The sequence below is a fragment of the Epinephelus fuscoguttatus genome, linkage group LG10 (assembly GCF_011397635.1).
Source record: "Epinephelus fuscoguttatus linkage group LG10, E.fuscoguttatus.final_Chr_v1".
NCBI classification, from domain to species: Eukaryota; Metazoa; Chordata; class Actinopteri; order Perciformes; family Serranidae; genus Epinephelus; species Epinephelus fuscoguttatus.
In genome coordinates, this window is record NC_064761.1 from 18,236,541 (window position 1) to 18,263,719 (window position 27,179).

The window sequence follows — 27,179 nt, forward strand, 5'->3', positions numbered from 1 at the left end:
ATCAATGAGTACCAAAGGGATCAGGCGTGGACTTCTATGTGAATTTCTTATGCCTGAAGGTTAAGTGAGGAAAAGGGGAGGCATACGGAGGGGAACATAGCAGAGGGGAGGAGAAAAGAGCAAAGCCGAATGGAGGAGAGAGTTTCGGAAAGAAAGAGGTAAGTTTCCTGACACTGAATGCACTGTGGACCCCGCTTACCAAGAAGAGTGGAAAGCAAGGGTCTGCTCTTCAAAGAGAATATGCATGGCGTGGTGAGCACCGCTCTGGTAACAATAAGGTTGTAAAATCTTTATCTCCACAGGCTCCTTGCATGGCTCACCTTGACCTGATGGCTGGAGTTCTGTCTCTGCTCTTGTACCTACAGTACTTTCTCTCTGAATGAACACCCCCTCCCACTCTTTCTCTTCTCTCCAGCAATCTATAACCCTGCTCTTGCTATTTGTTATTTTCCCCTTCCACATCTCCCCCTCTGCTCTTTCCCTCTAACCTTCTATCTCCTCTTTCTTTTCATTCTCTCTCAAGACTCCTACTGCCTATCCCCTTCCCCTTTTTCTAGCTTCCTATATTGTTCCTATATAGATTCCTAAACTTTTTCTCCTTACATCTTTATTCCCTGCCTCCTCACCTCCTGAGGGAGCAACAAGTCTCCCTCTATTTTTATTTTTTTCACTTTTGCTCTGCCCTTACCTCTCCTTAACTCCAGTCTCCATCTTGTTTTCTCAATATTTAGTCCAGACTATGACCCCTAGCGATTGTCCTAAGGGTGAAAATCATAAAAGATCAATGGACTGTGCTCCCATCTGAAATTGTGGAGCAATCAATGCTCAGGTAATGATTAATCAGTGATAGATTAATTGGTTGTTAAGTATTTGATTGACCATGTGAAATTTAATAGATTAAATAACGATCTCATCTAGTAGAATGGTGTACTTTGAAAGCACGTTTCAGCGTCTAGCATTAACAAACAAATAGCCCAATATAACTACTTATGACAAGAATGCCATGTTGGGGTCTGGAAGAAGGGCGCAGCAGCAACACTGTAAAATGAAGCGGGCAAAGCAATGCTTTATTTTGTTTGATTCAATGTGTTTCATATGTCTAGGTCTCTACATCTGCGAGCTGTAATTGAGGACAACAACGCATTGGTGTTGTCTGGTATAAACAAAGTTTTATGTTATTTGAAAATAACAATAAAACTATCATTAATGCTACCAATGATCGATTAACGATAGTGCTTACAATTTGCAACCCTGTGCAGTACCATGACGATTTCAAAATGAACAACTTCCTCAACAAAATATTGAAAAGACAGAATCTTCAAATATAATTAAACCAAGCCAAATGTTTGATGATTTTTTGAGGGACTGAAAATATTAAATTCTCAAGCAGAGGCTGTATAAAAGTTTTAAAACAGTGTCCGGGGCATCTGGTGGGCTCCGTTTCAAGTCATACTCATCTCTCTTTCCTTGCATTTCCTGTCTGTATCTCTATTTTTGCTTCCCACAAATAAAGACAAAAATGCCCCCTGCAAAATCTTCAAGAACTAAATAAACAATGTTCAGTTGTACAGCAACTGACATCACAGTTTGTTTCAACTAAACCTATATAAAAAACCTAAACCAATCTCACCCTGACAAAATTAACCACATATTAAACAAAACTGGTGCTGGTGTGGTTACACAGTCATCATACCTGCAGAAACGGTGCAACAGGAGAACATAAACTACAGCAATCTGTTTTTTATTAACAGTAAAAGTTGAATATTCCGTGTAAAACAACACACATACACCACACTTATAAAAAGTATGAGGAACAGAATGTGACCTACAGCATCCACCGCTTTCAGCCAACCACAGCCCTGCATTGCCGTAGTGCATTGTGGGGAACTAATTAGCATGAAGGACTGTGGTCTCTGAGCAACCATGACCTGCAAGCTGAGCTCAAACTTCTTCCTTGCGCGTTCTCCACCTCTCTGTGCCTGAGGCGCTGTAGAGAAGGTGTAGTCACTGGTGCGTTGAAATGCAGCCCAAGTGATCAGCAACTCAGGGGAATCAGGAGAGAGGAGGGGAGGAAAATGTGGGTGTTTCCTTGGCCGACAGTGTGTCTCTGAAAATGTGTGTATGTGTGTGTGCAGTGCATGTGAAGGTTGGCAAGGTGAAACATCAGATTGACTGCTATCATCCGCGTCTATCATTGTTCTGCTCCTCACTCTCTCTCCTCTTTGTTCCCACCGCAGCGTGCTCCTCCTGGGCTCGTTTCCACTCAGTGTGGTCTACAGCAGAGCCCTGTGGTGTTTTGCTCCTGACTAATCAAACTAGTCAGTGTCACTAGGCGGCCTTATCTAAAACACATGGCCATGTCAGTTCCTTTCACTCGCCAGCTTTTCAACGTTTAGCAGGTTCCCAAGCTAAAGAACTTTAACTCAAAGAGTCTTCAGGCCTCAGCTCAGTCAAACCACAGGAAAAGGAGGGATGAAAGATAAAGCAATGCAACATTTGAATTTATTTTTTACTATGAAAGTGTGTGTATTTTTTTGTTTTGCACATTATGACTTATAGTGGAGGTATATGTAAACACAGTGGGGAAAGTGCAGGTGTATTTGTATATATTTTCTTACAGTACTCTATTACATTGAGGATGCTTTGTTTGTTTATGTGTGTGTGTGTGTCTGAGCCGATGTGTTGTCACGTCACTCCTACAGTCGGCTGCAGGGTGACAGTGTGTGCACACTTTCCCATAGTTTACCTCGTAGAGCAGGCATCCTAGCGACCAGATGTCAGATTTGAAGTTGTATCCGTTTTCATGTATCCTCTCTGGTGACATGTAGTAAGGAGTACCCACTGGAACACAGAGGGAGAGGAGGGGGCGGAGGAGGGAGGGAGCAGGAGAGGACAGAAAGAGACAGACAGAGGTAGAGAAGGAGAGGAGGACAAAGAGAAGAGTGAGCGTTAACATTTTGCAATGCAAGCCCATGCTTCCCCCAGTTCATCAACATCACTGACACACCTCAGACAGTACAGAAAGGCAGGTGAGGAACGGAGGTGTACTCTCACACTGTGACACATTCAGAGGCTGGAATACTCACCATATTTTAGCAAGAGTTAAAAAAAAAAAACTAGAGGGAGACTTTAAAGTGCATTGCCTCTGTTAATTCTATGTAAGCTGAAGTAAGATGATATTTAATAAGGTTAGATATTATCATGCACACTGATACAGTGCATGCAATTGCACAAGGACCACAAAGCTGCCTACATATGTATAGCAGACATTCTCGCGCACACACAAAATATACATAAATCAGTTTTGATTACTGGGGCTAAGTAATGATCTGAAACAGTAGTCAGAGAGTCCGCCCAGGGAGCGGTGGTGGAGCCTCAAAAGTTGGCCCGTTTCTGGTTCTGGTTTGGAAACTCAAGAATCCCAAACTGCCACGGCGACTGGCAGAGCTCCAGAGAATCAGACCTTCACCCAACTGGACACAAAGACGAACCACAGCTCAACATCACATCTATAACACGCTGCAGGAAGCTCCGGAGATTTGCTGCTCTCTTAGCCGAGTCTGACTGGCTGCTTTTTTCATTTGCTTTCAGTTTGCTGTGATTTCCCCATGTTAAAGTCTATCAAGCAAATCCAGCAGAGGTTTTATATTAATCACATATGGTTAAAGGATGGAAACTTTACCAGCTCTCTAACCTGTGCTGAGCAGCTCTCAGACTCTTCTCATTCCACATCCTCTCAAGCAAACGTGTGAACGGAGGCTTACTGACATGTGACGGTGACAGCTACAGAGGCTCTGCTGAGTTGGTGTACAACATCCATCAGTAGCATCGCTGCACATGAAAATGTGTGTAGGCTACACTGTAGAGCTTGTGCCTTACATGTCAAAAATAATCAACATCTTCTTGCATTCTCGTTGGGATCCAATCTGATTATTAACCTGACAAACTGATTGGTTTCGCTGAAATATATGACTTAGATTACTAATTGAGTTTCTTGTATTTCAACTGTCTACGTGACTTTAACTGAATTCCAATCTGATTACAATATGAGATCGATGACTTTGCATTGCATTGTTTTATTTTTTCCACTGCTAATGACTCTTTTGTCTTTGTTTGAATTGCAGTGTGCCCAGTGTGCACTCTAAGATTGTAGTGTCCAGTACTTTCTCAGGTTTTAGGTCAAATCAAACATGATACTAGCTCATTTAGCTTCCTTTCTCTAGAACCGAGGTTGTGCACATTTTTATCAAATTAGCTGGTGGAGTAAGTAGTGGAATTAAACCTTAAACATCACTTGACACCACAGGCTGAAAGGAAAAAACTAGGAGAACCTTGTCATAGCTCGGCAAGAGTTTCTACAGCTTAAGATTTCAGACTTTGTCAAACTTTTTTAACGCCACTTGGAATTAAATTTAAGACCAAATGAGAAAGAAAATCAACCTCTATTTCTTAGGATTAACATGAAACATGACTTTTTGTCTTTCTTGGCGATTTCGTGTCTTTCACTCTGCATCAAATCCCATCATGCCAGGTTTAAAAATATTTTTGCATAAAATACCCCAGGCCTTGATTGTGTTATCTTGAACAAGTTTCAGCACTGCCGCAAGTTCTTGTTTAAAATCACCCATTTTTGTTGAATCTCTGCTCTCCATGTTGTCCAGCGTACAGTAACAGCTAGCTAGCAGACAGCTAAATATGGACGCTGCTGGTTCTGCTGTGGCGACATTACCAGAGAGGCACCTGGAATTTTTTTAATAGATGTTACCAATTATTTAGAGATTTTACAATGACTCTTGTGGATAGGTGTTGCAAATTAGTGTTTCACTACAAACACTAAACACAGTGCATCTGGTTCTTGTGCAGAAATGTACAATTTTAATGCTACTACAATGTTAATATCAAATAAACTACACTAACTAAACTAGTCATTCATTCAATTTTTGTAGCCACTCATCCTGTTGGGGGGTCGTGGGGGGCTGGAGCCTATCCCAGCTGACACTTGGCAAGAGGTGGGGTACACCCTGGACAGGTTGCCAGACTATCGCAGGGCTAACACATAGACATAACCAATCATGGTCACATTCACACCTATGGCCAATTTAGAGTCACCAGTAAACCTGCATGTCTTTGGACTGTGGGAGGAAGCTGGAGTACCTGGAGAAAACCCACGCTGACACGGGGAGAACAAACTCTACACAGAGAGGCTCCCCCACCCCGTGAGGTGTGCTGTGAGGTGACAATGCTAACCACTGCACCACTATACTACCACTACCTTAACTAGATAAAACTAAATTAAACTAATCAGAGGAAAAGATTAATAAAAATCTGACTTCCCATATTTAAGCATTTCTAAGACTTTTGAAAGTTTGATTGAAGACACTTTAAAACCACTTAAGGCCTTAATTTTTTGGGGGGTTTTGAATTCAATGTTTTTTAAGACGTATAAAGCTGCGTGAACCCTGTCTGCTGTGTGAGGCTGAATAAAAATGAGGTTGAAAAAACTTGTTCTTCATTTGTACATTGCTTTGGACAAAAACCTCTGCCAAATGAATAAATGTAAAAGTTAAATTCAATGCAATGTAAGGGGGGAAAGTTTTTTTTTTTAATAAACCAAACCCAAATCCAGTCTAGCCCCTAGCCTGTATACGAAATGTGTGCTGGGAAACAGGTAGATAAAGCTATGAGGAAGAGGGTTTTTTTTTTTTTACAGAGGGCAACTGGTAGTTGTTGAGTTTACAACACACACAAACAGCTGAAGTGAGCTGGGTAGGTGAGAACAGCTCTCAAGTGGAAAGAACTCAGGAGAAAAGTCAGCTAGCAGGAAAAGTGTTAGTAAAAAAACAAAACATAACTACACACTCACCGGCAGCACTCACATATGCGCACACACACACAAACCCTCCAGAGCCGTTGTGCACGTTAACAGGTTGGAGGAAACTCAGCTAATGTGATTGCAATTAATAAAACTATTACAGAGGGGGCTATTAGATTTGAAGTCTATGGGAGCTGGAATAAAAGCTAGCACTTTTAATTTTGGTGCGGATCTAATTGGGTTGAAAAAACATGCTTTTATCTTAAATGTGCGGTTTTGAATAATGAAGTGCTACCTGTCATTCCAAAAATAATCAGCATCTGCACAGGCAGGAAAGAAGCAAGAGAGAGCAAGTGGAAGAATAAACAGGGGATTGCTGTTTTAATTGGTCATCAGGTTGGTATTGTGGTTTATATGTGAGGGTGTGTGCGTGCGGGTGTGTGTGTGTGTGTGTGTGAGCTGTGAGGTCTCATGGTGCGGTCTGAACAAGCTCCCCTAACATTCATTATTAGTTGATTAAAAAGAATCAGCTTCTCTTATGCTAATAGTGGCATAAAAAAAGGCAGCAGCGGCGGGCTCAGGCTCCTTCAGCATGCTAAATCAAGGGCACATTATTTATTCATGCAAATAAATTGAAAGTCATGTTGGGATTGATTTCCATTATTGTGAATGGCTGTGACAACACTGTACTTTGTGTGAAACAGGCTAATCGTTGTTGTATAGAAGGTGAGATGCCATACAGTATAAAGAACCCCCACACTTCTAACCCCCTGCTGAATGTTCTGTTAAATGAACCAAAATTGGTGCTCTTTTAAATACATTTATTGATTTGATTGCACACACTTGCTGCAATTACCTCATCAACAATTTAAACCTACAGTGAGCCTCTTACACTTACAGGGAGTTTCCATTAATGGTGTAAACCTTCTCTAATCTGTGCTCCATTACCAGATTCTGTATTTTGAACAGCAAGCCAGATTCTGCTGGAATCTCAAAGGCTGTGATTGAATTTCTCATTCAGACCCAGGACAGGAGTTTGGAAACCTCTGCTCTCTCATGTTCTAATAAATAAGATGTAAAGTTCTAGGCAGAGCCAGAAAGGACTTCATATCATAGTCAGAAGGCGTTCTCTGTATTCCCTTATAGCCCCATTATGTTTTTCATGGTTTTCTATATGTTCTGCTCAGCCCTCATCCCCACCCCCATTTGGCTCCCCGCCTTCCAATCTCTATTTCACAATTTGCTTGCTTGCCTTTATAAGATAATTAAGCCTTTATATACATGTTGAAATAGTCATAATTATTTTCAACATCAGCCTCCCTATAGTCTTTCTGCCTCCGTCTAATTCTCCCTCCTTCTCCTCTCAATTTCTTTTGCTCCCTTTCCCCCAGTACTCATCGTTAACACCTCTCTCATTACAGGTGTTAATTGCAGGTATATTATACTACTTATTGCTGCCAATTGGCTAGTCTCTCATTCCACCAACGACTGCATCAGTTTCCTCTAACTATCGTTCTTTCATTCTTTTTCTCCGTAATCCAACTCTTGCCATAACCCTCTGTATACATCCTCAGCACTGGAAAGCAGATTGTCTTTTGCATGCTTGTGTGTGCTTTTGCCAGTCTAATGTCCCAGAGTGTGGACGTGTATGTGACACCGAGTGTTTGTCTGTGGAAATGTGTGTATACTGCAACTCTGTGTGAATGTGCACCATAATCTGTGCATGCATTCAAGCCTGTATGGATATGCACATGCGTCTCAATGCATACATACATCTGTATAGGAGACAAAGAGTCTGTGTATCTCTCAGTGTGTGCAAGAGTGTAAAGGGACAAAAAAAAAAAACTGTGTGTGTGTGTGTGTGTGTGTGTGTGTGTGTGTGTGTTTGCGACTGCAGGCTGCTGAGCGGCTGAGTTGAAAGCCTGGGAGCTGACAGGCTGTATGCCTGGACCTCCATCTCATCTCCACCACCCTGCTCTACTGTTCAGCTGGGTGGCTGGGCTCATTACAGAACCACGCTGGCACGCGATTGCACACACACGCACGCACACACACACACACACATCTTCCTCACATTCTTTCTTTCTATCCCTCTCTCACTCTTGCTTTTCTTTCCCTCTGTCACATTGTCATATTCTCCCCTCTTCCTCCTGCTCCCTCTAACTTTCTCTCTGCTTCCTTTTTTCTCCTCTTTTTTTTCCCTGTGTCACTCTGTCACATTCTCTTCTCTCGCACCCGGCACATTCCTCCTTTCTTTTTCTGGTTCTTTGTCACCCATTCTTCTATTTCTTACGCTCCTTTCTTTTTCTGACATATTGCTTTCTCTTCACTCTCTCTCACTCTCTGTGCTGTCTCCCATTCGCCGACTCTAGTTTTCTCACACCTCTTCTCTCTCTCTCGTTCACCCTAACCTATGTCTCTCTCTCTGAGTAAAAGTCACAGCACCAGAGGGAGGGACAGGGGGAAGGAGAAGTGAGGACAAGTAAAACTGAGAAACAGCAGCAGGGGAGAAGGATATATGTGACAAGGAAAAAGACAGAGAGGAGATCTGCTATTTGAAACAAACCCCAAAAAATGTCAAGGGGAAAGCCAGGGACAAAGGGTGGAAGGATGACGCACTCTGAGTCCCTTATGTTGACAGGTCATACTAACATCATCTTCCTCTACTGAATACATCCTCAAAATACACTTAAAAGGATACAACATACTGTGGTCACACAAGTACATATTAAATGTAACATTACATGCTTATTTGTGGTGAGTAAATGTTATGATCTCAGAGCCAGTTTAACTGTTCTAAATCAACTGCATCTATGTTACACATGACTGCGGACAAAATATGACACTGTGATTTGTGTAGTTTTCTGGAGATTGCCAAAGCAGTCTTGATTGCTTCAGATTAATTATGAGAGTGCTCCAGTTGACCCCTGTGCATGTGGAGCTGCCTGTCCTCTGTCAGCCTAAAGAGGGTGCTGTGGGCTCAACATTTAATGAGCAATCACAGGACGCTTTCACCCAACTCTGCTGGCACTGCAGGCTGCTTCGGCTGATAGGGCTACTGTCGAGCTGATCATGTGATTCACACTCTCTCAAACGGCTGGGCCGCTGCTGTACAGGGGCTGAGAATAGCATGCTGTTTGTGGTAATAACAGTTTGACATGGGGAAGTGAGTTGGTGTGAATGACAGCGTTTATATTTGTCTATGGAGTTCACTTGTCTCCATTTTATAATCTATGAAGCAGCTGAAATTGCAGAGGGGATATGAGAGAGCACCTACATGTACCTGAAGAGGTCAGACTGAAACCGGTGGAACCATCTCCACTGCATTTTACTATGTAATAATGTACTTTTAGCTACTTATGTATATTGCTTGTAAAATCAACAGATCAATTTTAACAATATTAAAACAAAATACAGACATCTGATTTAAGATCCAAATTTATTTACAGGAAATGACAAGCAATGTCTGGTTGCTTCTGTGTTTGTGCTGTTGGCAAAGGAGTTTAAACACAACAGAACTTCTGGTAGGGACTTGTTAGGTCTATCAGAAGGTTTAGGTTTTCTCCTAAAATATGGCCATTACATTATTCTTGCAAGACACCAGATGATTTTTATGTTATCTTCTGTTTATCTTTGGTTGGGAAACATTTTTTGCTACAACTCATAGAGTAATGAGTGATTGAAGAGAACATATAAATATATTTTGCTTGTGTGGTGGCATTTTTCACCAATGCTGTAATTAAAGGAGCACTTCACCTTCAAAATAGTAAGGTTTTTGTTCAAATGCATGCGTTACTTAAGTACTGAGCATACAACTGGCTAAATGAGACTTAAATTATACTGCACAGGTTGTGACAGTTTGTAAATAAATGTTTTGATATAGTTTTGCTGCTGTCAAACGTGGCCCCCTTGTAGTGCAATATCAGGAACTTTCTTTGTTTTGGGATTTTTCGTTCAGCGTAGAGGCATGTGAGAAAAACAGCTTTCTTCACAAATTCAATGTAACCCAGGGTGAGTGAGTGATTAATAAATAAATGGTCGCTCTATGGGTGAAGAGTTCCTTTAAAAGACAATCTACAAGATGCCCTGTCCTCATTTCTCAAACCATGCTGGTGGTTTACAATTGCACCTTAAACAATGTCTTAATTTAATGTCTCAACAGCAAAACACTGTGAAATCACTTCTACACAAAAAAATAACGCATTATTCTGATATCACAGATTTAATTATTTCTTAAAAGGTTCATTTTAAATATTTTTAGATCATAACAACACATCTGTCATGCCCTGTCTCTGTCTTGAATTTGCAGCATTACCCACTGTGATGCTAAGCAACAAAAAGGTGCAGGAGCGGGCACACTTTAAAAATAGGGCACAGTGATGAGGGCTGGTAGGAGTAGGCTGTTAACAAATTGTTAATAGGTACACTTGTGTTTTAAACACTAGGACACCTTTGAACTGAGGTAGATGTGTGTATTTGTGTGTATTTGTGTTAAACTCTGTGTCTCTTGTAAAGTGAGGCAAGCTAAAGGTTTGGTAAATGAATGGCACAAACGTCTCTTCCTTTGGAAATCAATAATCACTCAAATGATGTTTCACACTCTTCTTGAGGTTACAGGCTTGACTCCTAATGATTTACAGTAAAAGCCCCGCAGTCATTAAACACCCTATGGGTTAAAGAATGCATTTAAACATGTGGTGCCATCTGCTTGTCAGTTGCACAGTCTCAGGTTTAGCACACTTCACTTTTTTTTTACATCTTAAAACAAGTCTTAATTATTGTGGCAAGAGTAAAGGCTACAATTCTCACTTTGTTGAACAAAAAAAAAAAAAAAAGAATGTTATATGATTTTATTTCCTCCAGCTGACAAACACGCCCATCAGTGCCAACAGTGACTCTGATTGTAAAGTTGGCTGGCTTGTTTTATGGCACACATTCACAATCGGAGCTGTGTGTCGAAGGCCTCTGCCGGGTCTTCATCTGTGTTAGGTTTAAAGGTCAAGGCAACAGGAAGTGGCTAAGTGGCCTATGAAGGGGCGGGGCACAGACGTGGCCAGGCTGCATGAATACATGACACATGGCTCTGGGCTCACCATGCCTAATGAAACACATCCAACATTGGGTGATTACTGGGGGACCGCTGTGTCTAAGTGTCTGTGTGTGCATTTGTGTGTTCATGAGTGAAGAGCGTGTGTAAATCCACAATATGTATAGACTGTTGCAAATTACCTAGTGAGTGAGCGGCGGTTGTTTTGGAGCTGAAGAATCGTCCCAGTCCCAAGTCTCCTAGTTTCACTACTCCTGTAGCTGTGATGAAAACATTGGCTGGTTTGATATCTGGAGAGGAGAGGAGAGTGATTGGTTGCAAACAAAAATCAAAACAACTGTTTGAATCCCTAATATTACATTATTGAAAATCTGAGAGGCAACAATGCCCACAGTATGAAGATATGATCATAAACAAAGTCCATGTCTACTGTGATGGAGACACACTTTGTCCTTGTTCAGAAACTGTATTACATGCTTAAAGTGTAGTATTGAAAATGCTCATTTCAGTTAATGTGGGCATTAGCAAACCATTTCTGTTGCTTTTTCTAAAGTAATGTTAATGTGACCAGCATCAGTCTTTGAAATTTACTGCTCTAATATAAATGTAAGCAGCTTTTGAATAGGCGGTCTCTGTTAAGTGGTCATTAAAGCCCAGAGCTCAGGGTTCATTGATGTCCCTGTGCCCTAATCAGAGTCAGCCCAACGGAAGTGCACCACCTGTAGGTGTGTGTGTGTGTGTGTGTGTGTGTGTGTGTGTGTGTGTGTGTGCAGGACTTGATTTGACTGGGCCCTACTGAAAGCATGTGGGCCCATAAACACTGTGTTCTCTGGTCTATGTGTTGTTTAACACCTACACTTCAGCCCTCGGTCATATGCGGCAGTGTCAATCACAGTGAAGTAAATTCACCGTCTTTATCTATTTTTAGTTTAAGGACTAAACAGGATTGTACTTTAAGTATTGTAACTTTTAGTCTGTTAACTAGAAAACATACAGGACAGCCGCAGTACACAGAAACTTTTTAAGATTATCTTCCGACTTCCAGACATGCATTGGTTTCACTTCAATTTAGTATGCTATTAAAAATTAACTTGCCGAAACTTGTCTGAGACGGATAATCCATCACAGCAAACAACACCATTTTTTGTCAAAGTTTTGCTCCTGTTGTTTGGTACAGCAGCTGCAAGTAAATACTGTTTTGATAACTCTCCCTGTCTTTGGTACACAGGGGACCACATCTCACTTTGGTTGAGGGTCATGAGTCTTCTTTTGAGGCCAAGCGTCCACTAAACAACGAGAGCAGTCTTGGATGAGTTGCAGGAAGGCTCTTGTCACTCCCCTTGTTGAGACAGGGACAATACACACCTCGTCTGGTGTGTCTCAAACATCATAAAACATGCATCATTTGCATTGGTGGGATAGGACAGTGTGCCAGTCCGTATCAAGGATGCCTCTCACATCTGTGAGCTACTCTGACATCACAGCAGAACTCAACTAGGTTAACATAAAATGTTTTGTGACAAAACTGTGCCCAATGTCAATGACTGCAATGGGGTCCAGCTTTTTCATGTAGTCTATATGGTCTCTCTGCACATACATTTCCATACCAAATGAAACAAAAAGAAAGAAGCTAGACAAGTGAACGTTTTTAAATGCGTTTTCAAGGGCTAATATAAGCGTTAATTGGTCATATGCTTTGGAAGATTACTCGCATAATGAATCGTATCTCTGTGATTTGCAACTTCATTTTCTATGAAAGGTAACCACTGTTTTTATGTGACAAGATTTCTTGTTAATATGTCACAACATTATTAGGAGGTGAGAAAAGAAATGAGAGTTACGACAGCTACAGTTATTGCTATTATCAGTCTTTCCAACTAGCATATACTTTTTCAAAATATTCATGGTGGCTCAATTTACAAGCACAAACTTGTCCAGATGTACTTGTTAATGCAAAGAAGAAATTATTTGTTCATTGTAGGTGTGTGGATGTATGCTTATGTAAAGTGTACGTGTATCAGTGCTACCTCTGTGCATGACTCTCCGGGAGTGCATGTGTTCGAGCGCACTGCAGAGCTGGACGAAGTACTTCCACACCGTTCTCTCTGGGATAAGCCTCCTCTGCTTCTTAAAGTGCTGTAAAGTAAAAGTACACACACACACAAACACACCAAATCAGAAAATCAAAGCAACATTAGCATACCTGAAAAAAATGAACAAATACAATGTTTTAATAGGACCGGGAAAAGGTCTTGTGTAGCACGGAATACAGTTTTGAGATTGTAGAAAAGTGTTTATGTCTGTGTGTGTTTATACAGCATCCATCCCCAGCCTCAGTCCCCGACTCTGACTCCACTACTAATGGAACCCAGACCACTCTCCTCGCAGTCTGTCCCTCGCCTAACCGAGCTCCGTCTCATTTTCTCTATGGCCTTCAATAGAAAGCACATGCATTCTCAGGAACAGAGAGAAGAAATCTGTGGTACCTTCCAAAACTCTCCCATCTGGCACACAGCTCTGATGTTAGGTAAAGCTTTCAGTGGCACAGTGGCTCCAGTTGTTTTTGGTTTATTTATTCATTTCCGAGGGCTGAGCAAGTCGTTCTGGATCATCAAGAGAGGGGTCCGTATCCAGAGGAGCCACAATGATGACAGAGCTCCAACTTAGACATAATGGCTTATTGATCGACAGTGACAACAATCAACAAGTGAGGAAAGGGACTCCTCCTCAAACAGCAGTGGGTAAGATGAAGAAGACGTAAAAAGTCTGGCTACCGGCAGGACTTTATGGGGTGTCCTCATGGTTCTATTGGCAATAAAGGAAAGCCTGGACTTTAACCAGCCTGGATTAGAGTCATGTTCATGACAATTACGATTTAAGCATTTAGCAGAGACTACTACATTGAGAAACTTTCACAAAGACCAACAGTACAATAACAATATTCCCATCAATAGGGAATTAACTAGATACATCAGACCTTAAAACGATCAAGTAAAGAATGAACATCCCTGACAATTGCCTTGACACAATATGCATGTTTATTCTGTATGTACATACAATTTGCATACTATGTATATATTCATATTTATGCGCCTGTGACAGAAACGGCTCACAATCTATCGGATCTGCTCATCTGAGCTGCTGCTCATGCATCATCTACAAACTCTGCAAAAGGATGATAACATATGCTGCAAACAGGAAAGCTGCATTATCAAAGAGGAACCGTGGTCGCGAGCATGCTCTCAACACAATAACTGAAACACATTGCATGAGATATTTGCTAAGCAACACTGCAAACTGCAACGCCAAACATGATTATCTGCTGAATCAGAACTTCCGACAAACTCAAGAAGACATTACCTGCTTCAACAAATCTACTACAGGGAAACTTTTGTGTGTTGCGTCTAATTGTTTCGTCCAACGTTTATCTGCGTGTGTGTGTCTGTATGGATGTATTTTCAAGAATCTTGGAGATACAACTACTGTTGCTACAACTGCGTGAGTGATTGCGTGGAATCTACTTTTCCAACCAATCCAGTTCCTCTTTAGTGTTTTCTGTTGATGAGGCTACAGTATCTATGACGCTACATTAGGCAGGTGTATGTCTAGTAGGAAGTAAGCATGGAATGATGTGAAATTTCATATCATTATCCTGGCCAAAATAATTGCGATTCCCAACATTATCCCAATAATCATCATAATATGCTTTAAAGTCTCACAATGGAGCTAAAACATACAGGAAGCACTTTACCTTACATTTAGTTGAGAAACAAATATTTTATTGCATCACAGATAGGACACATCCGTTTTGGTGAGGATCATTTTTAGTGAAAAACAAAGAATCTTAAAATGCCAAATTGTTCAGCTACTTGAAATGGAATCAGTATGAAGTATGACAATGCGTTATTAACATCTTATCCGAGTTTTTGATGGTGTGTATGGGTCCTCTTTTTTTGCATAGTCTCTTTTATTGCTGGTAGAATCATTCATTGTCCAATCACTGTTATCAACTTTAATAATGGAATAACCTGTTGTCTCTAGTGTGGTCAGGGGGTCAAGGAGGAAAGAGGACAGGACTGTTAAAAATTACTTCTCCATAGCCCTTATAAACAATGAGAAAGAAAGCAGGAAATACAGAAAAAGAGAAAAGAATAAGACAGAGGTGGAGATGAATGGGGAGATAGCAAATAGTGAAACAATAAGGAAGGAAAGCGAAGGTTGTAGGTGATGGTAAGAGATACAGAAAATGAAGGAAGGTATGAGAGGAAGAGAGGGATAGAGGAAGATAGATGGAGAGAGGGAGGGATAGACCTTGGCCTACATCCAAACAAAGCCTTAGTGAGAAGCCATTCTTCTCTTGCCCTCCTATTTCCATATCAGAGGACTGTTTGATGTCAATGGGGGAGCACATAGACGCCCACCAACACCACCACCACCCTCCTCTCCACGCCTTTAACAGCAAACACTGCACATGCAATATTCTGTAAGTGCATGCAAATCAAGGACCATTTGATTTCATTTGAATTCTGAGATGGTCAGAGAGAGAGTAATAGAGAATGAGGGAGGGAGAGGAAAAAGGAGGAGAGAGCAGCGTGTAGGACGAGGAATCAAAAAGAATAAAAAATGTTAAATTCATGCATCGGGGGGGTTCTGTTTTACATATGGCACACTGTTCGAATGTGTTTACTTCACATTACGGCCCAAGGAGGAGGGGGGCTAATCCATGGCACGCACCTCTGGACTGCCACTGTTACATTAGAAAAACAAATCATTTACAACTGTGAAGGAGACAAATGGTGAGGAGGAGAGGCGTGTACTTGTGTGTATGACTGCATGTTGTCAGCAACCGTAAGGAGATGACACAGTCTGAATGCTCCCAGCATCTTCGGTACCTTAGCTAAGATAGCACTGACGCTCAGCGGTTTGTTATCTTACCTCTTCAGGCTGCCATGATACGTCTTTGTAAAGTGCATCCCTGAACATTGAGAGTGTTTCTATAGTTGTGTCGCACATTCTTTGCTTCGACAGTACATATATATATATATATATATATATATATATATGTGTGTGTGTACATATTCAGTGTGTGTAAATGTGTGTGTCTATTGGATATATATCACTGGTGTAAGTGTGTGTGCTGAGCCTGCCATGTTCACTCTCTTGTACCGCTAATCCTCGCCTCTCCTAATTTGCTGTGTTGAACTGTGCGGATGTGGAGCTGCTGAGTATGACTCCAAACAGCTTGTCGAGCCGTGCCGATACAACACTGCGGCATCATTTATGCATGGGAGAAGACCAGGCTTTTTACATGCACACCACTAATTTGCTATCCTGGCAGGTTTTTATAATAACTGGGGGTTTGGTCTAACTCAAAGACGAATAACAGGGTGAGCCTGGGATGTAATCGCTTCCACTTTTGAACAGCCCTGTTCCTTCTGCTCCAATTTCAACAACAACACCCCCCCACAGAAAACCTTGTTGATCTAGGTTTAAGACATGGTCAACTTGACACATCCATGCGGCTCATTGCCACACTTTATGTACTTAATTCTAATATACATTTGCTTATATTTGGACTCAATGTTGATTTTACTGGTTAGAGCCACTGAAATTATTACATCTCCTTTCTGAAGGAGATCTAGCCAAGATATAAAGCTGGGCAGACATTTTTCTAATAACATCCGGCCAGTACTGAGGCAAAAATAACAATGTACATTAGAAGGAGACACAATTAAAACCTAAAATTTCCCAAAGTCCTTCGAATATTACCACTAATGACAGCTTTTGTGGCAAGTACCTCACCTCAAGATTTAATATGTAAAAGATATGAGGACAACATGTGATTAAAGCCAGATAAGTTATGCTCAGTATTTGTTCACATACCCCCTACACTCAACACATGCTGGAACTTTATGACCATTAATCATTGCTTGATTCTTAACAACTTCCCTTCCACAGTTTACATACACAGCTGGGATTAAAGGGTGTGAGGCATGAGGCTTTATATTAGTTGGTTTTTGGTTTCAGTATGGAATGGATGATTCAGATTGACTCAGTGTCCAGGTAGTCAAAATCCCGTAACAACCACAAACCACAGACCTCCTGCCATCATTCCTTCAGTTACTGAAAGGCCACGTCAGCAGTGTGTTGCTTCCATGCTAGCACTCCTTTGGACACCAAATGTGTGATATGGTGTTCGTCTGGTTGGACTGATTGTTTTGTCAGATTGTAGATATACCTAAATTCCCCCTTGGAATACAAAAACACTGGATTTTTAGTTTATCAGAAGCCCCTTTCCCACTGCACAAAAAACCCCATCAACACCCGCTAACATCTGGCTTTGTATTTAATGGGAAAGGTTACAATCTGCACTCATTTCCCAGAACAAATAGCGGGTATTTATCAGCTCCAGCTCCGATCAGCTGGAGCCGCTTGCAGGATGCAGTGTCCCGCCACCACAAGACACCGTCCATCTCCATCTGAGCAGCACTCGAACATCATTCAGAACTTCCGCACCGAGTTTGAGATAGAAACTTTACAAGTCAGAAATAAAAAAGACATTTTCACTGGCTTCCACGCTGCTTTCTTCTGTTTTCTAACCTGTTTTCCTGTCCCTGACATCGAAGTGACACACCGGTAAAAACAACATAAACAGAAAGGCATACTAGTCTGCTACAGAGCTGTGTACGCTGCTCCAGTGTGCTGGCAGTGGGAAAGGAGTTTATAGCCTTTTTTTAACGGGTTTTCCTGTGTATAAAAAAACCTGCATACACATGCTAATTTTAGTGGAAAGGGGGTATGATAAACCAAGATGGTTGAGTCTGTGTCCTTTAAGGCTCCTGTGGTTGAATGTTACTTGATGTATTTCATGACCACATGAGCAAATCAATTGCACTTCCAGCAGTCTGGGCAAGAGTGTTACAGCTAGTGGGTCTGCTGTTGCGGCGAGTTCCTTACCTTGATCATACGTGAGAGGTCCCCTGCATCCGCTAGCTCCAGGACTATGTTCAGCTCATTGTCCTCAATAAAAGATGCATGGTACTTTATCACGTTGGGGTGGTTCAATTGCTGTGGGAGGACCAAAAAAACAACATGTCATGGAGAAGGAAAGAAAAAGCAAGCAGAAGACATGTTGGTGACACTTCCATGGTCACTCTACCAAATCTAGCAGTGTGAATCTTTCTTTTTTAGAAGCCACAGACAGTAGCATCTTCTTGCAAACTTCTTACACAATTGATATCAAAACAACTTTATGGGTTGATAAATAACAGAGGTTCATGTCACGAGTGGTGCAATCCACTGTACTTTCATCACTAATTAAAACAAAACAGCTGAATCCTTATTTGGGATCCACGTTTGGTAAGTGTGGACCTAATGAGACGGTTTTGTCCTCCAGTGTGACAAAGCTGGGTGACATGTCACAACAACCCCTCTGTCTGTGATGACAACAACCCATGTGTGACACAAACACACACACACACACACACACACACACACACACACGCACACACATACACGCCTGACAGGCTGACATGGCTGGCAGTCAGAAAAACAAGCATCCCAGGCTCATCTCTGGCTGAGATTCCTTCCTGTTGGTTGGTCAATAAGGCAGGAACAGCATTCCCTGTAGTAAACAAAAAGTCTCTATCCATCCAGAGCAAGAAGAGAAAAAGGGGGAGGGAGGCGCAATGAAGGGAAAGAAACAAATGACACAGTGACACAGACAAGCAAAAGAATGATGGAGACAGGGCAGGGTGAAGGGGTAGGGAAAGAGAACAAAGGTGAGGAAGGAAAAAAGCGCAGGAGAGGGATAAGGTGAGCAGAGTTAGAGGAAGGTGGGGGGGGGGGGGTGATATGTGGATATGTGTAGAGCTGAAGACATGGAGCTGTGTGGCGTGGCAATGTCGAGAAGGGGGGGCTGGGGGGGGGCGTGATGCGAGCAGACGGAGCAGTGTGACACGCGTCCTCCACTCGGCTCCGCTCTGCTTTCTCTGCTGTGATTAAAGAAATGTTCATGCTCTGGATGATGCCGAGAAGAGGGGAAAGGAGAGCACAGTACAGTACACTACGCAACACTACACTCTCCACTCCATCTCTGCATCCCTCCACAATACCCTCTCTCTCTCCCCCTTCCTTGTGTCTCCATCTTTCCTTCTTCCCTCCCTTGTCCTCTCTTGCCAGATGTATTTTTGGCTCAGAGTGGCAGTTCTGCACGGCTCCACACTGTAGCACAGCCAGGGAGTGATGACAAGCCCACCCCAACCCACTCCTCTTCCACAACTTGAACCTCGGGCGGAGGATGCAGAGAAATAAAGAGATATGTTCACATGCAGATGTTTATGTAAATGATGGATGCAATACAACAACCATTCATTGGGAAATATCACATAGTCTTGCATGATTATGTAATTACACATGCTCACTGAGACCCACCAGCGTGTGTAATTACTTAATCATGCAAGACTCTATGTGATATATTTGGTGAGCTGGTGATGTGTTTCAAAGAAGAACAAGATACTGACTAATGCAATCTGATGCTACAAAATTAATCATTATAATTAGGTTACAGTGTATTTATAAATGGAATTACATGCTCACAGAGAAGCAGCTGGTAGAAATATGAACAGCAGTATTAAAAGGTACATTAATAATACATTCTAGTGTGTTTCAGCTGAGAAGGATGAGGTAAAGGCAGCTTTGAATGTCCATCACCAGCAGGATTTAATGCCTTGTGTTAAACAACATGTTGATATTTTTCAACTCACTGAGCAAGAAAATTAGTAGATATGCAATTCTGGGTTGTTTGTCCATTAGAAGAGAAACGTAATATGTACCAAAATTGCCAAAGAAATGTATTGCTCATAGAGAGGCCTAAAGATTAAAGTGAATTTATAGTGTGTGTATCAGGTTGAATGAAGCTGGTTGCTGCCAGTTCTCTGTTTTGTCAGTAAACCTCGGATATAACCTAATCAGATGCAGAGCCCAGACATGCACGCACACGCACCAAACATTTCTACAGAAACACAAAACACAGAGACACAAACACACCGACATCATCACAGCGTTTCACTGCTGATTAGGGCAGTTCATTAGTCTTCAGAATATAATCCAGGCTTGGTAGTAGCCCACAAGCGAGAGGAATTCACAGCTGTGGGATTTCAAGAATGGTGAAACAAGCGGATTGGCAGCAAGCAGGCTATTTCTGCAACCAAAATTCCTATCTGCAAGGATTTAGACAAAAGGACTGAGTGAGAAGTGAGATTCTTGAGTTGAGATCATCATGCCACAACGGGAAAATACAGATGAATGGGCAGACATAAACACAGACAGACAAACAAACAAATAGGCAGACTGTTGAAAGGCCATGACTGAGTGTGTGTGTGTGTGTGTGTGCGCGCGCGCGCATGTGTGTGATCACGCGCCAGTATGTGTGTCATTCCAGTCGGTCCATGCCAGTGTGCCTCTCATTATTCTGATTTGGCTGTGTCTCCTGTTGGCCTGTCTAGTGGGGGATAAGGCAGAAGGACTGTCTCTCTCTCACACTCAGCCCTTTATTATCAGGCTGGCTGGGCAGCGCAGGGCCGGGCATAACTTCCATGTTCACTAGCAATCAGCTTACAGGATGAAAAGAGGGAACAAAAAGCTCTGATGGGGAAAGATGAGCAAGGAGAGGGAAAGGAGGAGGGATGGATGGAACGACACAGCAACTAGGTGAATAAGGTATAGACAGAAGAGGTGGGAACAAGCAGAAGGGAAAGGAGGAAGAGGATCCATATAATGAGAGAGAAATAAAGTTAATGTGGGAAACATAGTCACCTGGCAGAGTGTGACATTTAACCCTGCCCTGACCCCTCTTAGGAGGTCGGAGATACAGATCCAGGCGAACCCCGCTGTCTCGTGCCGTCAAGTCAATGATCTGCTACTCAGATTACAGCCCTCTACAGGGTCTCGCCTGCATCTGAGTATTGTTGTCTTTGATTGGCCCAAAGAGCCCCAGGAGCTTTACTGATGTGTTTGAGTGGTACAAACTAATTGGTTTTGTTTTCTTCCCCTGATGTGTGTGTGCAAGCGCACGTACGTGCACAAACTGCCTGTAGTTCACATGCGTGTGCACAAATGCCTCATATATGGAGGGAAACGCTACCAGGAATGCATGAATGCACACAATCAAACCACAAACACACACAACTTTGACACACATCTAGGATCTTGCAGACGGGGAGATATTGAAGCTGTCATTAGTTTGTTCATTAGTATTTGAGAGCAACCCAGCTGACACATGTACAAGGTAGTGTGATAAATGAAACCACTTTGTTGGAGAAAAAAAAAAAGGTAAAGCAAGATCAGGAAAGGGAGGAGGTAAAACATCAAGAGACACATGAGGGAGACTGCTAAATTTCCATGCTGATGCACTGTTGCCCGGCTCTAAACATTACAAAAAGATAAAAAACAATAGTTTTGGCATTTAAAAAAAGAGTCAATGTGAGCCTGGAGGGATGTTACACCGGTGCACCCCTGCACACACACATTCACACTCAAGCTTGGAGACATGTGGAGACATTAATACACATGTACTGTACAGTCATACACACATACTCATTCACATTCTCACTTGTGTGCACAAACACCCCTCTACATTCACAGCCATGCAAGGAAGCGCGCGCACACCGATGCATGTGCCCACACATCAGCACACAAATCCAAGCCGTCTGGTGCAGATCAATTGTTTTCCTGTGGTGGAAGGTCTCAGCTGAGGCACCTTAAGAGAACAGAGCGCTGCGCATGACGCCGTCTCCCTCCTCTCTGGTTCTTTACCTTAAGGAGATCTATCTCTTTGATGCAATCTTGCCGAGCTTTGGCATCCATCAAGTCGAATATCTATCAAGAGATCAAAAGGGGAGAGAGAGAGAGATGGAGAGAGAGAGAGAGGACAGAGAGGGGTGTTATGACATATTCAAGAAATGTTAAGATGGAGGGATGGGGAGAAAATAGGAAAAAAAAAAACACTAAACAGAAAACATGGTTGCTGTTATCTAGAGGGTGGCGTTGGAGTGACTACAGGTGTTTCACATCTGAGTAACACGCACATATCCCTCTGTAGGGTGTGTGCGAGGTGTGTGTCTGTGTATACTTGCTCAACCAGTGCAGCATATCGTGCTGGTGGTGTGTATGTGGGTATAAGTCAGTGAATGCTGAAGGTATGAGCATGTATCCATGTGTGTGTGCACAGTCACCAAGAGGACAAAGTCATATTGTGAAGGCAGACTACCTACACAGACAGGCTGCCCTTCAAAAAATATTAATAACTCACATGTATGTATGAGTGTGTGAATATGGTAATGGTTATTTACTGTCAGAGTGGTCAATGGTGTTTAGCAATCATTTAAAGACAGAAAAATAAAAATCTGTTAATCTTTTTTTACACTTTTCAGTACGGTGACACGCAATTTATTTCTGATTAACCACACTTTCTTGAGTTTATTAAGGTGCAGCAAGGCTAACAGTGTGACAGCATGATGACTTGACTACTGAGCTGAATGTCATGCATGCAGGTGAGGTGAGTTCCCAGTGCTAAATTGCCCTTAAGTATGATCATACTTGGCTGTCGGTTTGTGTTGGCCTAGTGACAGACTGACAGCCTGCCTGGGGTGGACCATTTACGAGGACAACAGAAAAACAAGGGGCAAAAACAGTTCCAACAATTCACTTTGGTATCCAAACTGAGACGCATTACAGCGTCTTACCTGGACTTTCTTCAGGGCCACTGACGTGTTGTCTAAGAGGTACCTCGCCCGGTAAACCTCACTGAACTGGCCACGTCCGATCTTCTTCTCAATCTGGAAGTTTGCAAGCGAGTTGTGGCCCATGTCTGGTTGCAATGGTTTCTGAAAGATAAAAAAACAACAACTCTATTAACAACTGTGCTGACACACACATTTATGTGCTTGTTCACACAGCATATGCACACACACGTGTTACAAAGGAAAAACAAATGAATAACAGACATTTTGTAGATGTATTTCCCTATGAAGTGCGACGAGCTCAACATTACTGAAAGAGGAAAGGATGAGGGCTGAAGGATGTGGGTGAAACAGTGGTGACGCCCAAGCTTCTGTAGTTTGTTTTGCTGAGAGGCTGCTCTAGGCTGCTGATGATTTGACTGGCATTAGGCTGATGTGTGAAGCTGTGAGAGGTCTTAAGGAATACGCGCACACTTAAATGCAGCTTCACATTACCTCAATAAAGCCTACAGATGGAGGAAAGTTCTTTTTAAAGGTATTACTACCGTTAGTAATCTTTTACATTTCTATAAGTGGATCAACGTAAACCTCATAATTATACCTTATGTTTGCGAATCAGGCGAGTGAATCACCCTTGGCTTCATGGGTCTTGTTTTGTGGCTAAACCAGCACCATGACCTCCCTGAAGTAGAGTGGAAAAAACTATTTCCCTACAGAGAAAAACAAACTATCCTATTACATAACTGCAGGTATCTCATCATTCCACCTGACTTGATTTCGAGTTGAGTTAGACTTCTCTTCCTTCCTTTGTCTGCCAAGTTATATCAGCACCAGTCTGGCACTGGGCCACAGACTACAAGACTTCTCGCCTCTCCTCGCCTCGCCAGAAGATTGTCTGCACAGGCTGAAACACTCACCTTCCACAATCACTCAAACACACTCAAAATAAACCAGAATGAGCCCCTTGGATATAATGTGTGAAAAAAAAACCTCAGAGCAGGCTGCGTGACCTTTCCAGCCTTTTGGTAAACTTGTACAAGGCGTCGGCGCGAGCAAACAGAAGGTGACAGATATCAGAATGCCACATGTCACCAGCACTTCTGCCAGTGTGGCCGTGGGAGCAGCTCAGGGACAAGCGACTTGGGACGGAGGGAAAGAAGACGAAGAGGGGGAGAAGGTCAAAAATTAATCTCCCAAACACTAAAAACACACAACAAGAGCATGTCATCACATTCATGGTAACTCTGTCAAACTGCTTCACTTACATTTTGATGTTTGACAGAGTTATCATCAGACCAGAGGCTATTTAGGATTCCCTCAGACGCCTAGTCACCACAGCGAAGACAATGAAATTCAAGGGAAAATTACAATTTAACCTATCAAAAATACTGGATGGACATAAGTTTAGCTTGTGGTTAGTAGGGCTGCACCAAAACATTTTGTTTTTCATATCTGACCAATGTGATGGTTGTTGTTTTTTTTTTTTCCATTAATCATCTTTATGTTTAGTTGATTTGTCCAGTTAATAGTTGTAAACCCAAAAATATTCAATTTAGAATTATATAAAGCAGCAAATGTTGACATTTGAGCTATTGGAACCAGCAAATATTTTTTCTGACAGTTGAATAAATCAACTATTTTTTCAGTATTAGTGGTCAACTATAAGATTATGCTATTTAATTGTCTGTATGCTGACAAAACCAACCCAAAGACTGCATGATGTCAAGCAAACATTAACCCATATATTGACAAATACAAAGACACACACTGACAGTGAAGAGAAGCATGACACCAAACAGGGTTGTTTATAAAGGTAATGTATTACGACTGGGGTGTGGGGGTTGGCCAATTTAAGCATTTCATTGTTTTTCAAAGTTTAAAGTTGACAGCCAAAGGAAGGGGCGCGAGCCAATTAGATGCCCTGTCCAATTAACACCTAACACCGTCGAGGTGTGTGCATTTTTCAGCATGACACCGCCATCATCCCAAGCTGTCTGAGAGTCACTGTGACAGAGAGTATGACACACTGCTCCGCAACCTATTGTTCAACACCATGGCAGCTCAAAAAAATGCTTTGCTAATAGCGATCACTGAGTGCTATAACAATAGTAACATATTGTGTCTGTTTGGACTTCACATATGAAATTAACTTGCATAAAAGAGAGGAAATATGCAAACCGAAACAAAGATCTACAAGGTGTGGCACATTGACAGTCTGGCCATATTGTGCAACGACTTGTCACAATGGTGACAGAAGCATTTGTGCAAGAATGGACAGTTCGAGGTGTATAAATTCAGAGAAAGAGAGAGAGAGAGAGAGAGAGAGAGAGAGGACAAGAGGGCATTGCTTTCATTCGCTGCGTGGTAGCTTGACAAATGTTAGCATGAGCCTCTAAAGCGCTGTGACAACCGCCTGCTGAGAGCACAGTCTTGCTAATGTGTCCTGGCATGCCAGCCCCCTAATCACACATTTACATATGCAATGACCTACATTTGCATGTCAGATCGCACACTGTCCGGCATGATTAACAGTGGGCACCTCCCTGTGTGGAGTCGCCCTGGGTGGCAGCAGAGGCCGTGCGAGGGCGGAAGAGAGGGCTGGAGGGAGGGCGGCTTTTTTGGCAGCCAAGGGGCCGGGCTGCCAGGCAGGATTATGTCAGCCAGCGGCCCCGGCATTAGACACTTCATTAGAGCTAATCTGTTTAGCAGTGGGCAGTGTATGTAAACTTCACAGGCCATTTGCGGCACCTCTTCGCCCCCTGGCCTGGCCTTCAAAGGGCAGCCAGGCCAAAGCTGAGTGACAGGCCGTCTCATCTGCCGCACATGGGTGTCACACAATCAGGAGCTCCCAGCTGAAACACAAGGCCCCGCCAAACACACACACTCATACGCATAAGGGGAAGTCGCAGAGGAATGACCCTGAATGACGCAGGGGTCAGCGCCTGAACAAAACCGGGAGGAGTGGGTTATACAGATTGCTGCTTTTTAGGATCTAAACTTGATTGTACACATGTATGTTAAATATGACAGTAGAGCCCAAAGATGAAGGGTTGCCTGGTGGACCTGCTGCTAAGGGTACATGTTTGAGACTTTCTTTGGAGAAAAATATTTCAAAAGGCTTTAAAACAAAGCGGCCAATATTAAGTCATTCAAACATAGGTAAATGACGGTTTGCAGGGTCACTTATCACAGGCCTATATTATAATTAAGGGCTGAGACCGTCTCTTTCTAAATTTGGATTTTCATAACGAAGACTTTCGTCATGATTTTCTTGTGGTGTACTTACTCTTTTCACTCACATCATTCTGGTTGGTGATGGGGACAAGCTGCAGGGGATGGAGATAAGTGGCAGCCATGCAGGGCATTATGGGTAACGTCTGTGAGGGACAGCGTGTCTTGGGTATAAAGGTGACACACAACCGCCATGGGCAACTCACTAGCAGGGGGATTGAAAAAGAGAGAGAGAAGAGGCGAGCGAGAGACAGAGGGAGAGCAGACAGACAGCTCATCGAAGGAAGTGTGATACGGGTTGCCCAATAATGACACCATTGCCAAACACAACTGACAAGACACATGGAGAGTGGAAGAGGGAATGCGGAAGACAGGGAGAGGGAGAGAGAGTGAGAGCGAGGGGGGGGGGGGGAGACAAGCAGCAGAGGGGCGAGGGTGTGATGTGACAGCCCAGCAGTGCCAACGGCTGCCACAGAAAGGCCAGTGGCGGCAGAGAGGTGCTGTCTCCCATGGAGAGAGACAGGGAAAGGATGCAGTAACCGAGAGAGAGAAAGTCAGGGCACGTTTACACTCAGCTGGCTAAATTTTTAAAAATGCATCTCTCCATTTTTGGCACACTGAACCAGCATTTTACACACCTAAAAACTAAGGTTTTGAAAACACTGTCTCCAGAGTGAGGCTGCAGCTGTGTGGCTTTGGTGTGAATGGGGAAAATCACAGAAACATTTGATCAAACGAGGAGAGAAAAAAGGGGAAATTACATGCAACAAGGGTCCCAGACTAGACGCAAACCGTGTACGATGCAGTTCATGGTCGGTGCCTTAACCCCTGGTGGCTTAATCCCACCAGAGCACCCTGTGATCATTTATTCTAAATCTTATTGTAGCTGATCACACAATGATGTTGTCATTAGCTGCATTTATCAGGGATGCACCGATTTATTGGACAAACATCGGTTCACTTTGTAGACTATAACGTGTATGAGAACAAATTAATTGTAAATTAAGATGTATTACAACCCAGAACAGAGGTTTAACCAGCTGACACCCAGCTAATAACTGTGTCTTTCCCAGTGCTAACCAGATGTTGGCTGTGACGCACAGTTGCTGACCAAAACAGGATAAAGAGGAGATTTTGTCATTTGTTTTCTTATTGTTCAAGCATTTTAGTATGGACAGGGATCAACCTCAAAACTCCAGCGCAGACACAAATTTTTCGCATGTAATCAGTGTTTACAAAATCATTCGGATTACTGTGGATGTAGTCTTGAAGAGGTACAGGAAGGGACACGAGGAGAGACGGAGACAGCAACTGGCAGGCTAGGAGGCCCACTCCAACCCCCACCAGT

General features: G+C 42.6%; 1 protein-coding gene across 1 annotated transcript in view; it reads right to left on the reverse strand.

Moving 5' to 3' along the window:
• The window catches only part of nek7 (NIMA-related kinase 7), a 64,885-nt gene that overhangs the window by 13,702 nt on the left and 24,004 nt on the right, over window positions 1-27,179 (reverse strand). The window contains exons 3-8 of the mRNA XM_049587952.1: window positions 22,604-22,744; window positions 21,675-21,737; window positions 17,817-17,927; window positions 12,887-12,995; window positions 11,042-11,149; window positions 2,747-2,841 (exon numbers count right to left, since the gene is read on the reverse strand). Of these exons, the coding sequence (XP_049443909.1) occupies window positions 2,747-2,841; window positions 11,042-11,149; window positions 12,887-12,995; window positions 17,817-17,927; window positions 21,675-21,737; window positions 22,604-22,744 (627 nt within the window). The remainder of the gene's footprint in view (window positions 1-2,746; window positions 2,842-11,041; window positions 11,150-12,886; window positions 12,996-17,816; window positions 17,928-21,674; window positions 21,738-22,603; window positions 22,745-27,179) is intronic.